The 14,476-nt window shown below is 31.1% G+C and overlaps 1 protein-coding gene across 11 annotated transcripts in view; it reads right to left on the bottom strand.

Moving 5' to 3' along the window:
- Positions 1-14,476, bottom strand: part of rg (A kinase anchor protein rugose) — a 620,520-nt gene that overhangs the window by 470,646 nt on the left and 135,398 nt on the right. For all 11 annotated transcript variants that reach the window (XM_088271658.1, XM_088271653.1, XM_088271655.1 and 8 more), the window contains exon 2: positions 8,336-8,440. In XM_088271658.1, the coding sequence (XP_088127784.1) occupies positions 8,336-8,440 (105 nt within the window). The remainder of the gene's footprint in view (positions 1-8,335; positions 8,441-14,476) is intronic.

Raw genomic sequence — 14,476 nt, 5'->3', positions numbered from 1 at the left:
TTGGAATTTTGACGAATAATACAGCAAACCCGAGTACGCACAGCGATCCATGGAAAGATCCATGCTTGGTTTAAGCCTAATAGATGAAATAAAAAAAATGAAGATACCAGGAACAGAACGAAAAAAGAGGATATCATGGATCGCGTGGCAAGACTCAAATGGGCAGGACATATTGCAAGACAGGACCTCACAAAATGGACCCCAAAATTTGAAATAAACCTTGGGAGAAGGAAAGAGGCGTCGGAAGACCCCAAAGAGATGGTCCGATGACATTCGACTTCTCGATTGAATATTGAATTATTTAAAAATATTGAAAACATTAACAATGTTCAATCAACAAAAGATTTTATGAGTACAGTCATGCAATCTCGAGCGCCTTTCCATTTTTTTTAATTTCCCTTGAATTTTTTTCATCTCGAGATCCAATCAAATAAACGCATATTCGACTCTTATAATCGAATATTTTTTTAGTATATACTCGTATATGATGATCACTTCGTCTTTATATGGCAATCAAGATGATGCTGCACCAATTGGTTACGTATCCTTGTGGACCAGTGGGTATGGAAAGAGGTTAGAAAATGTTTATTTCTCTCTCCTAAAGAAAAAACAACATCAAAAATACATTTTTTCATATGTCCATAGCAGCTTTCTACACGATAATGTATCACTGGTCACAAAATAGTATTGCGTGTGATATAACATTTATATCCTAGCATCATGAAGTAAGAACAATACAATCGGCATATTAAATTCATTACAATCGTAATCAGTCACCCTAACAAAAGAATGAAGCAATGTCCGCACATATGTAGGGGTGGAAAACTTCCCATACATTTATGTATGTATCAGGGATTCATAAGGAATACTGGATACTGTAAGAGGGAGAAAAAGGGAGAAAAAAGAAAATGAGACAGCTCGGATAGTATCGGAAGGACACAAATCTGTCAGACTTAATACTGAAACCGGAGCGTGGAAGGGTACCAGGGACCCAGCAACTATAGGAGTAGAGTCATTTTTATGGAATCCGCTTAGAACCGACACGAGACGCAATTGTAAGAGATTTATTTGTTAGTGGAATGTGACAGGTATTCCATCTTAAAATAGTATGAGCAGTCATAACGATGGCATTTTTATTTTCGGCTAACATCGGTATACGAAGGAACTAGTAGATGCTAGAAAAAATCTGCGAAAAACTTACTCGTAGCCATAAAAAAGATTTGATATGATTTATGATTTTATAGGGTAAACCAAACTATTACGGGGACTCCTAAGACACGGTGCTATCACACACAAATATCCACATAATAATTTTGACTTTTTTCTAATATAAATTTTAACACATCGATTTGAAGAAGTAAGTAAAACCCTTATCCGCACCCCAATGGTGCATAGGGCACTGCGTCATATAAACGCAGTGTTATCTTCATCGTTTACACATGAAGGAAAGGTGATCAACGCTCCGCATAAAGTACCAATCCAGGGTAATATTGAATAACTATTACAGTGAAAAAATCACTTATATTTATTTGACCCACCCTGGTAATCGAACCCGGGACCTTCAGAACGGTAGCCGAGCGTGCTGAACATTACACTACGGAGGCGGAAAAGATTTGAAGAAGAGCTGCTTTAAAAAAAAATTGAATATTGACAAAATATGATTAGACTATAAGATGGTGTTTTTCAGAATAGCCCAGTAATTTGTTTTTAAAAAAATGATGCCAAATTGAACAAATATAGAGAAAATGACTATCGCGTTTTTTAACAAAGTAGGGATTAAACGAAGATTTAACAGATTTTTTTCTAAAAAAATGCATTTCAATTGAGTGAATTAAGTAGTGTATTATAATAATAATTACATTTTAATTTATTTTTATTTATTATCATCATATACATACAAATTAGAGAGTATCGTAATGTGCCATTATTGAGTTTTCCCATGCCGAGGCATGGGAAATGCAATCTTCAGGTCTAAATATAATCTCAGTTTATATTTAGACCTGAAGATGGAAGCATAGCTTCCGAAAATAGTCGTTATAATAGTATTAACTCAAGTGATAATAAACAAGTGTTTTTCTTTTACAATTTCATGCCGAGAATATATATTTGCCGAAACGACAAATACATATATATATATATATATATATATATATATATATATATATATATATATATATATATATATATATATATATATATATATATATATATATATATATATATATATATATATATATATATATATATATATATATATATATATATATATATATATATATATATATATATATATATATATATATATATATATATATATATATATATATATATATATATATATATATATATATATATATATATATATATATATATATATATATATATATATATATATATATATATATATATATATATATATATATATATATATATATATATATATATATATATATATATATATATGTATACATATTTATATATATTTTTTTTATATTAAATATACATTATTTGTATTAAAAATAGTATGAAATATTTTCGTTATCAATAAAAACACACATATTTCTTATTTTATTACGTACGAAATTGAAATATTTGTGTAAATAGTAAAAACACAAATAGTTCTCTTTGAAAATCGAAAAAAAAATTTTTAACATATTTAAAAAACTTTAACAAAAGAGGCAATCCTTGTATTACATATCTTGCCCTATTGAATCACAAAAAAGTACATTTTCATGACTCAAAACTCATCCCTTTTCGCGTGCCCGCTGCGCTGGTTCATCTCGATATTTACTTTCATCCATTAGTATCAGGGGTAGTATTGGGAACACCCTCCAAGTTTGGGATTCCTCATATTTCCGTTCTGGTCACATTCCCCACAGGCCTGGAGGAATGTTGGCGCCGACCTCCTTCCGACTGCTGCCGACAACTCGGGAAGTGGCCCTCCCCGGCCCATCCCAGTGGAGCGCTTTGCCATTACCAGAAGCCGCAAGTAAATAAAATTGTTTTCACCCGGGAAGCGTTTGTCGCATATTTCTTATTTGGCCAATATACATCGGGACAAGAAACATTCCCACCCCCGTTCGGAAATAGTTTTTCAATTTATTTCAATATATTCGATAACAGATTAAATTTTTGTGTTTGTTTCAATCACTTTACGAAAAATACGAAAGATAAGTATTATAAAATTATAGCTTTAAGAAATTAAAACATTGGAAATTATAAAAGAAAAAAACTAGTTTTTTACCACTTGAGTTATATTTTTATTAAAACGACTAGTTTCGGAAGCTATGCTTCCATCTTCAGGTTTAAATGTAAACTTCAGTTTATATTTAGATCCAAAGATTTTAATATCCAAAATAAATTGAAAACATATTTTCATTGATATTTCGACATTTCATAAAATATTTTGAAGTCTGGGTATTTACAGGGCTTACGACTGTCATGTCTGGTTTGAAAGATCAATTTTTACACGTGTAACATTCATCATTCTACCCATGATGACAACCACGCTACTCAAATTTTTAGAACTCGTATGTATATGAAATGATTCATACATCTTTCGATATACCATAAATACTGCCGATACCTCGCATTTCAATTCTCATGTAAAGTCATTTTTAAAAAAAGCTTAATTGTAAAAAGAAACCATTGCTAATACTTTAAATAAATTGTTCTTAATACTTTAAATATCAGTTTGAAATTTAAAATTAAATATTAAAATCAAGAAGTGATTTTTAGAGTCTTACTCAATTGCATTTAATAATGAAAAAAAAAACATGTAAAAATTTAAATTGTTACAATTATTTCATTATTTTTATAGCGCATTTTCAAACGAATGTCATAACAAGGTTTGATTTTAATATTTAATAATATAAACTGATACGGTATTCTACAAATTAAACGCCAAATCTATAAATATAAAATAAGGTTGTACAAAACGTCATAAAGACATTCTTAAGATAGAACCTTCACATATAGATATCTTCTATTAGCGATCGATCACAAACGAAACATAAATTGAACATCACAAGATTCATCCCCTGTGGTTTTTTGCTCTCCTGGTACGATCGGCCTTTGTGCGACATTTTTTCCGTTCGAAAATATTCTGTCCGGCGATATTAAGCCATGATATAGGGCGCCCGTTCCACCGCGCAAACATTGTCCGCTTGGACAAAGGTCCGTGGACCGACGCATCATTCCTGATATCCTGGTAGATTAGATTTATATTTTACTTTAATGGAAAATGTTTTCCGGCAAGGATTACTGTTATCTTTATAAAAGCGCAGAAAAAAACGGTTGCGAATACTGGTTTCGCATGAAAAACACGGATTAATATCCGATATTACACGAGTGAGTGAATCTAAGGAAAAAATAGATTGATAAACAGCAAAAGCTTCAAATATATTTATAAGTAAAACATTTTCATTATTAAATTATTAAACATGCCATCAAATAAGATGTGGCCGAATGATAACATCTATTTAAGATTCATCCACCTCAATTATCCATCTATTTATCTCTTTTGTTTTTATTTTCGTTATAAAATGACATTCAGGATGATAAAAACTGGTTTTAAAACTTTATTGCATAATAATCAAAGTTCTTTTGACCAAAATAGGTATGATTTGTTTGATGTTATGCACTAATTATGATATTGCAATTAATGACACATATTTCAGTTAAAAATGATTTTGAGATTCATTTTAAAATCCCTAAGAATATAAGTAGGAACTCTTTTCGATAATTCGCTCACTCCTTTCAAGAACGTCATAAATCAAAATACTTGATTTTTCAGGAGAACGTTAATATCAAGCCACTTATTGAACTTTTTACTGTGCAACAAAACTTTTAAGGTAAAACGTGAAGGTTTTTTCTCCATTTAAAAAATATTTAGTTTATTTTAAAAAATAAGTAAACAATACCTTTTCTTCAAAATGCAAAAACAACATTTTCTGCCCTGTTGCGGGTAAATATTAAGTTAAAAATATGCCATAGTACATTATGATATAGTACATTTTCTGGGTATTCTGAAAATATGCACAACTGAAAATTGTCAATTTTTGAATTATGACGTTCTTGAAAGTAGTGGGCGAATTGTATAAAATAAAATAAAAGTGTTATTTTAGACGCGTTTGAACGATTAAAGTACTAAAAACGTTTATTTTTCATTAAGGATCATCATCACGAGGTTGTCTTAATTTTAAACTATGTATGTATTAAGTTGACATTAGAGATGGTACCGTAAAAATCAAAGGAGTCTTAATCTTACTTGAAAACTTTTTTGTGCAACACACACACATCTGGCGACCAAAACCGCAGATTAGCTCAAAACCAACATTTGCTGTACGATAATTTCGCTTGGCAATCTCGTTATTGGACTTATGTGCCGAATCCGTATGTCAATGATAATATCAATCGGGGTCGACATTACTAGAACTCCGTATCTCTTTTCAATGGTAGCATTATTGACAGCAGTCCTGCGATCGGACTCTAGCTTCCATTTCTATCAATTCCGATTTCACGGTTCGGCCGAACAAAGAGGTCGACACATGCCGCTTCCCGGCCATTTGCGGCGCATTGTTTGGGCTTCCCCACAGTGTAAATTACATTAATGTCGCCAGGTATTAATTAGGGCCCGGCATTATGGGCCTTTGTGACTCGTGAAGTATAACGGAGCCCGGCCATTTTGTTGGAAACACATTATGCTATGCGAAGGAGATTACAAAGGAGCCAACGCCGAATGGGACATTCGGAGAGACGTTTGCAGAATCGATGTGAGCACTGCTGGGAGTTTTCTCTATGAGCATGACGCATGACGCTTTATACTTCTGTTACCCTGATACCATCCGTATGTAATTCGACTAATTATCATCATAGATGAAGAAGAATATGGAAGTCTGGACATTTACGGGGCTTAGGACCGTCATAGTTGATCAAACTTTAATATATTTTTTCCGTGTGATGTTTACACCTTTAATTTAAGTAGTTTGCAATGCTTCAAAGTAGAAAAAATGCATAAATATCAAAAATATATTAAAATCTGTCCCCCTCCATAGTGCAGTGGTTAGTGCGCTGGGCTACCGTGCTAGAGGTTCCGGTTGCGATTCCCAAGAGGGTCAAGATAAATATTAGTGATTTTTCAGTCTAATATTTATTTAATATCACCCTGGACTGGAAGAGATGAAAAAGAATATGAAAGTTTGGGGATTTATGGGGCTTACAATCGTCATAAGCTGGTTTAAGTGATCATTTTACACACGTGTAGCATTCACCAATTCTACCCATGATTGACAACCACTCTACTCAAATTCTCGAAACTTCTAAATATATGATCAAATTTTTAAACATTGTGCTTGAATCTCAAGAATTTCACTCGAGACATTTATTGGTGAGATGAAAGAAGCATTTTTACTTAGAAGAATTTTTCAACGTTGAGTTATCAAAAAATAAAGTTTGATCATTGAAAAAATTAAATGCTTAAGAATTCGTTTTCTCATTAAAAATCCAACTCGGGCTTATCTAGACAATCTTGTCAAAAGAATAAAATAAAACATTTCCAACTGTCTGTGTAATTAGATTGGGTTTCGAATTGAACATATACATAAGAGACTTAAATTAATTAATTTAAGGTCCATGGGACATTTCAATAGATCCGGATTAATATTTAGAAATCTCTTTTAAACTCCACTATTATTGGTAAGGAGGCTTACAGCAGCTTTGTGTAATGAATTGTTTTGTTTTCCTGTTTTCGAAGCGCGGTTTAAATAACTTACTTCTAACCGTTCCAATCTATTTATCCAAAGGAGAACTACTATGCTTTAATTAAATTAGAGAAACGTGGAGAGGCTGAAAACCTCATTTTCGTTTCTCTAAAAAATATATATTATTTATTTATTTACTCAACACAAAAAGAAGAAACACAATACTTTATGTATTAATTTTTAAATCAAACACAGATTTTTTGAGTCTACTAAGTTGTATTTTATTAAGAAACACATAAAAATTTATTTTGTGACAATTGTCAACAATATTCGTTTGAAAATGCCATAATTCGGCGAAACAATTGTCACAATATTTTTTATGTGTTATTTTAATAAAATACAACTTAGCATAGACTCTATGTTTGATTTAAAAATTAATACATATCGTAGTCATACAGGAGAAAGTGACCAAGTGCATTTTTTACTAAAACGTGATCATTGACTATTTGATATCTTACTAGCTTTATATTGCCCTGAAAAAATCCTAAAGGATTTTAAACTTAAAAGTATAATATATTGGCTTGTTAGAAATGACTAACTGCATTGATGTTTATTTTCTTGCGAAGCAAAAGTGACTTGATTGGCCCTCCTTATTTTACGTTTTGCCAGTTGGTCACTTTGTCCTGTATGACAACGATATATTAAAATGGAGTTCTAACAATTAAACGTCAAATCTTTTAATAACACAATACTTGTATTTAATCCATAAAAGATTCAATGATAAAATAGAGTATTTAAAGTAAAATAATGTTAATTTTCAGCAAAAACTAATCAAATAAGCTAACTTGATATTGAATACTGTAGATGTGTGATTTTTAAGTAACTGTTGTAATACTTTTTAGGTTAACCGATTGGGATAGTAAACGTTATTTTTTCTCGGTGTAAAACATTTTCATTTTCTTGAAATAAACAGAACATACACAATAATTGCACTGAATCCATTTCAGATTAAATGAAAAAATAGAGTATAAGGAGTGAAGTAATATAATTAAAAAAATATAACGAATAAAACCAGCAAATTTAATATTGAATACGAGTGTGATTTTTATGTATATTATAATACATTTTCGGCAACATAATTGAGATTGTAAACGTTATTTTTCTCAGATAATTTTTTTTAAATTACCTAACGTCAAAGTGACTCTGAAATCTAACTACGGCTTATGCACACCACTTATCATGACCCTACTCAGGCTTCAACTTTTTAAGTTTCATAGCCTATGCCTACTCGTGAGTGGATTTAGTTTAAAGTTACTATAATTTCACGTAATTCATGAGTGAAAATTCTAGGCAAAAACACTCGCTCGGTTTCATATGTAGTTATTTCCAGCTTAAGTATTTAATTTCAAAATACCAAAAATATAACGTGTTACAAAAACGTAAATACATTAATGCGACGCTCGGCGTTATAGATTAAAATGATCGAATCTGAAAACTGTTCTATGTAACGAATTTGATTTAAAAACATTATCATTTGATTCGATTATTCATGTTCAGTTTACTTAAGGTTAATTAAATATCATCATAATTTTTGATTTTTAACACTCACTCAAAAAAATCAAATAAAAGCTTACCTGTAAATTGGGAGGACAGTGGTCCAGGAGCTCCAGCATATGTTGTATATTTTGAGCATCTTGGATTACGAAGTTCAACTCCATGTCAAACTCTCCACCCACCAGCTGTGAAAGACAAAAAAAACAGAGAATTAGTATACATATTTCGTTTTTCATTAAAATTTCACTAGGTACATGCCACTATTTCTTAAAACCTATTGTGATACGTGTTTCGACGCATTCCGCATCACTTTCAAACAACGTAGAATAATGCGGAAACATGGTATAACGATGTGAAATTTAAATTGATAGATATTACCACACAGTTACTGCCGAATCAATTTATTAAATAACATATTTCATAATTTTTGTGGTATAGTAATATGACAATGCCCTCATCATTTTTCTATCACTTACCAGTATAATACCATTTAAAACCTGTACATAACGATTACCGATTTCAGAATAAAATTTCCCTCATAATGTCATCAGTTAAAAGTGTTCGAGCTAGACAATAATTGCCAAAATATTACATAAAATGAGTAACGAAAAGTATGACGTTAAAATTAAAAAAATCAGTTAGAAAATAAAAGCCAAATATTTATACATATCGCTCACTCCTTTGAAGAACGTCATAAATCAAAAATCGTAAATTTTCAGTTGTGCATGTTTTCGGAATGCTCAGAAAATGTACTATATCCCAGCAAAAGAGGCATATTTTTAGCTTATTGTTTACCCACTACAGGGCAAAATATGTTGTTTTTGCACTTTGAAGAAAAGGTACCTATTGTTTAATTATTTTTTTAAATAAACAAAATATTTTTCAAATTGAGAAAAAATCTTCAGGTTCTACCTTAAAAGATCTGGTGCACAGTAAAAAGTTTAATAAGTGGCTTGATATTTATTTTGAATACATTGTATTATATATTTAAACATAAAAACGTTCTCCTGAAAAATTCAGTTTTTTTATTTATGACGTTCTTGAAAGGAGTGAGCGATATGTGTTTATATTTTTCATTAGCGTATATTACGAATTACAAATTCCCACAAGGATAAAGTTTATCTCAAGAACATTAAACAATGCTACGTCTAGACTAGTCACGTGTCCTTTACACGAGATTTAATCATAATCCTCCGGGACTTACTCACACAAAGCTGACATTCTTAGCAGGCACAAGTAGATACACATGTATTGGATGCCTCAGATATTATCCCCTTTCAAGATGACGAGTTTATTCGCGCGAGAAAATTGATATTGACACTTAAGGGACGATGTTTCAACTAATACTTTTGTCCTGTTTATTATTTCCATCGATTACCTATAAAGGGTCACATGAGATTTGAGCATGAAAGACAGATGACGGGTATGTCAAACAAAATATTTTATTTGTAGATTTGGCATCAACTTTGCCGAAAAACAAGATGATTTGAATATAAAAATAAAACAGTTGTAAAATACCATTTTTTGAGTTTAACGATGTAAATAAAATATGTTTTAAGAACTGCAGATGTGAATACAATATGTTTTAAGAAGTATAGATAGAAAAAATGTACTAATAAAAAAGTGGTTTAAAACAAAATTGTTTCATTTTATGAAATTAAAAAAATGCGCAACAAAGTATCTGTGAAAAACATTCAAGAAAGTACAGATATTCTCATTGAAAGGTAAAAAAATAATACAAAATTGTATTTTCAATAAAAGTTTGTATTTTCATCTGATTATGAAAACGTTTTTAGTTCTCAAAAAAAGTCGTATTTATATTAATAAACACAAAATGTTATTTGAACTGATATATCTATTAGATTATAGACAAAACAAATAAAATTTAACATTTTTTAAAAACTCTAGCTTAATTTATTATGTATGTTGGCTTTGTATGTATGCAACCTGAAAATTTTATTTAAATTCATTGAAAACAATAGCAACTGTTGTGCAATTTTTCCGCAGAATAATTCATGAATGCAGTGAAAAGTGTAATGGAGTAATACAATGTGAAAGGGTATGAAACAAAGGGATTCGATGCAGGGGATGCAACGCCTTTAAAACCATTATACAGGCTTGAAATGATCACCCCCTCCTCATTTTAAAATAAAAGTAAGGATATATAACAAACACGCAAAAGTGGCGTGGATATTAAGTGCGTATTCTTCAAAAATAAATTTAAACCAAGTTTAAAAAAATGGTTGTATTTTATCCACATATATAATGTTTTCCTGGTACGGATTTTGTTTGGCGTATAACGGAAGAAAATATTTTGAATTTTCTTACCACACGAAGAACACAACATAATGACAAAGTCACTTTCTTGAATGTTTTCCGCAGATACTTTGTGGCACATTTTATAATACGTTTATAAAATGTGCCACATTAATCGACTTTATTTTCACCACTTTTTTATTGATACAATTCAACCTACCGGTTTCAACAATACATTGTCATCATCAGGGTTTATTTTTAATCAAAAACATTAAAAACATTAAAATACTCTCACCAAAAACTTCCACACACATATTTTAAATGTTTTTGATTTAAAATAAACCCTTATGATGACAACGTATTGTCGAAACCGGTAGGTTGAATTGTATAAATAAAGTAGTAAAAACAAAGTTAATTAATTTTACAAAGTTACTTTTTAAGAAACCTATCATAATGTTAAATAGGTTCCCAACAAGGTATATATTGGCTCCCAGAAGGTGTTGCAAAGGTCGTCTAGGGGATGTTTAAGGCCTTAGGATACAGAAGGGAGGGCTGGAAAATGGTCAATATATTTTTGTTTCTCTCCCCTGTTTATAAAAGGATATTCTCGAAATTTTCTTCTCTCCGTCGACGATAAAATTGGGTTGGAGGGCACTAGACCAAAAAAGGTTGAAAACCCGTGGTCACAATATCGTATCGAAGAAGGCATTTAAATTTGACAAATAATATTTTTTGCTTGTGTTTGTCAATTATCTTATATCAATCTAAACTAAATACGAGATGAGAATAGTATAATCCTTAAAATTTCGATCATCATATAAACTCTTGTTTGATATGTATGTCAAAAATGTAATATGTTAACTAATTACGAAAGGTAACGTATTTTATTACAAAATTTATGGGAGAATTCTAATGAGCCATTTTTGCAAACAACACCTCAAAGAACCACAAATGAACTGTACAAAGAACGAGTTATATTTACTAAGTAAAACTTAAATTAAGATAGATTTTACACACTGCTGAATCAATTAATGAAACATTAATCTAATTCTAACTTTAGCTCTTTGTAATCAAAAAGACTCTTAGCGTATCAATGATTAATAATTCGTTAGAAACAGGACTATTAAGAGTTGTGAGCATGTGTCACTCTAATTCACCTCTCTGTATACTACAAACTCAATAAAAATCAACATTAACCCTAGATAACTAAACGATATTTGTAGATACATAGTAACTAAACATTTGTCAGGCGGACTACACAATTAAAAACGTGAAAATTATCAAAAGTATTTATTAAAAATAGTAACTGGTTACATGAAACTTACGTTTGTTTTGTTAGGAATTAATGTAAGAGACATTCAAAAATAAATCACTATTCCGTAAACAAAGCCTGGCGGGTGCGGGGTGCAGGGAAGTAAGTGCACTTGACTTTTTCGGAGAAGAGCGTCGTCGCAAGGACGAATGTTTAGTTATATAGGGTTAAGAATAGTGAAGTGAAAATTAACTGAATATAACTGATTAAGAATATAACTGATATTCAATATAAATATCAGTTATAGTGTATAAAAATAATATACGATGTTTCGGTGACAATAATATAGGATTGGCTAAAAATCAAACTATACAGGGGTTTTAAAACCATCATTGGAAAAAGTTAATTAAACCAATAACATTATAATTAGCATAACAAACAAAAAAAAGAAAAAAAGCTTTCAAAAAGCTTTTAGTAAAAAAAAACCCTTTAATTATGCAATAGCCCACGCTCAGTTGGTCCTCGCTCGACTTCACTTTGAATAGTTTTCGACTAAGTACCTACATAAAATTTCATGTATATTGTATGTGTCGCCTACTTTCGAAATCCGCCAGATCCATGTAAGTCGACTTTATAAAAAATCCAAAATTCTCTGGGTAACATTTATGTCTCAAAGATTTGTCTGTCTTTAGATAAAATATTATCAAATAGAGAATTATCCCATTTTTTAGTTTTTTTTTCAGTATTAAAAAAAACACGAGACACAAACCAATAATGACGTCATCGTAATGTTTGACCTATCCCCGATCTGTGATTGGCCGATACGGGTCAGAAGGCAAGTTCCATGAATACATATAGCGGAATTTGAGATACAACGCTTATTTTAAGTATTTTTAGCAGGGTTTTCAAGTATATAAATATTTTAAACAATAAAACCCACAATTGGCATTCCGATTCAAATTGGATCTGGCGGATTTTGAAAGTAGGCGATAATAGAAAGTGCAAAATGCAAACAGCCCAGGGCTAGTGTAATTTTGCAAATAAAACTTTGTTACATTTAATAGTCGCGCTTCCATTTTCGGCGGAGAATAAAATTCGCCATTGTTTCCGGCGGGAATGGCGGGGCAGTGCAAAAAACGTGTTTCACAACGGTAATGAAGTTAGCCATGCAATATGGCGGGGTTTCTGTATCCGCGTGTTCGGTATGAACACGAAACTAATGCCCGCTGCGACACGGAGCGCAGATTGCAGCGGGATAAATGTTTATTCAAATCTCGGGAATATGTTTAAGTTACAACGGAGATCATAAGCGAATGCATTTTTTTAAATAATATTTTTTTCTTGAATGTTTTTCGCAGATACTTTGTGGCACATTTTAAAAACTTTTTAAAATAAAACAACTTTGTTTAAACCACTATTTATTGGTAAACTTTATCCAACCTTCACACAGCGCGCGGCTTCTTACTGTTTTTGGACGATTCCATTCGTAGCTCACAAGTTGTCATCCGGAGTTGACGTATTCGCTGCGCAATGCACAATAAAAACAAGATTTAGTAGTTTTTTCCCGTTTTTTAAATAAAAAAAATTAAAATTACATTCTCATATGGTGTACGGAGTGCGTGGAAGTTTTTGGCATCGTAAGGGAAGTGTAATTAACTATAACCTAACTATAAGTAATTCAATGTTTTAAAATTAAGTACATTAACCCTGATGATGACAAGGTTCTTGTCGAAACCGGTTGGATAAAGTGTACCAATAAAAGTAGTTAAAACACAAAGTTGTTTTATTTTATATTATTTTATTTTATTTTATTTATGTCCGCCTCCGTAGTGTAATGGTCAGCATGCTCGCCTACCGTTCTGGGGGTCCCGGGTTCGATTCCCAGGGGGGTTTAATAAATATAAGTGATTTTTTCACTGTAATATTTATTCAATATTACACTGGACTGGTACCTGAAGTGGAGGGCTGATCACCTTTCCTTCATGTGTAATCGATCGAGATAACATTGCGTTTATATGAAGCAGTGCCCTATGCACCATTGGGGTGCAGTAAGGGTTTTATTATTATTTTATTATTATATTTTTTTCATTAATTGATTCGGCAGTTCTTTGTTGTAAAACCTTTTTTACAACAAAGAACTGTCTTTAGTTTTACTTGGTAAATACCACTATTTCTGAAGAAAAAAACAGTAAGAAACAGCTTCTACCCCTAACCTTTAACGTCGCAAGTAGGTACACAACTCAGACTTGGCTTCACATACGGTGTTCGAAAATGATTCTGAATGCATCGAAACACAACAGATTTTAAGAAATAGTGGTATTTACTAAGTAAAACTGATATTAAAAATAATTATTATTACCTACTATTGAAGAAGTTAAAATAGGGTCTTTTCTAGATTTTCTGAATTTTCAAGGAGTAGATATAGATATAGGAATAGATAGAAAAAAAAGCTTTCGATTCTGTAATCTAGGAATCATCAACAAACGCAAAACTAAACATTGTTTATGGCAGACAGCATGCTTCTTGACTGCTGCTAAAATATTGTAAAATTAAACTTTCTACAAATTTAAGCTTTTTATTTTGTTGTTTCTCATTTAACCAGAGTGAGCTACAGCAACGCGTGGCCGGGTACAAATCATTAAAAAGAAAAGAAAATAAAATATTTAAAAAAAAAAGATTAATAATTATGTAGATAAAGTAAAACAAAAACAGG

The sequence above is a fragment of the Brachycentrus maculatus genome, unplaced genomic scaffold, assembly GCF_059751285.1.
Source record: "Brachycentrus maculatus isolate JH-2025_06_01 unplaced genomic scaffold, ASM5975128v1 h1tg000454l, whole genome shotgun sequence".
In the NCBI taxonomy this organism is placed as follows: Eukaryota; Metazoa; Arthropoda; class Insecta; order Trichoptera; family Brachycentridae; genus Brachycentrus; species Brachycentrus maculatus.
This window is presented reverse-complemented; position numbering and strand designations above follow the sequence as displayed.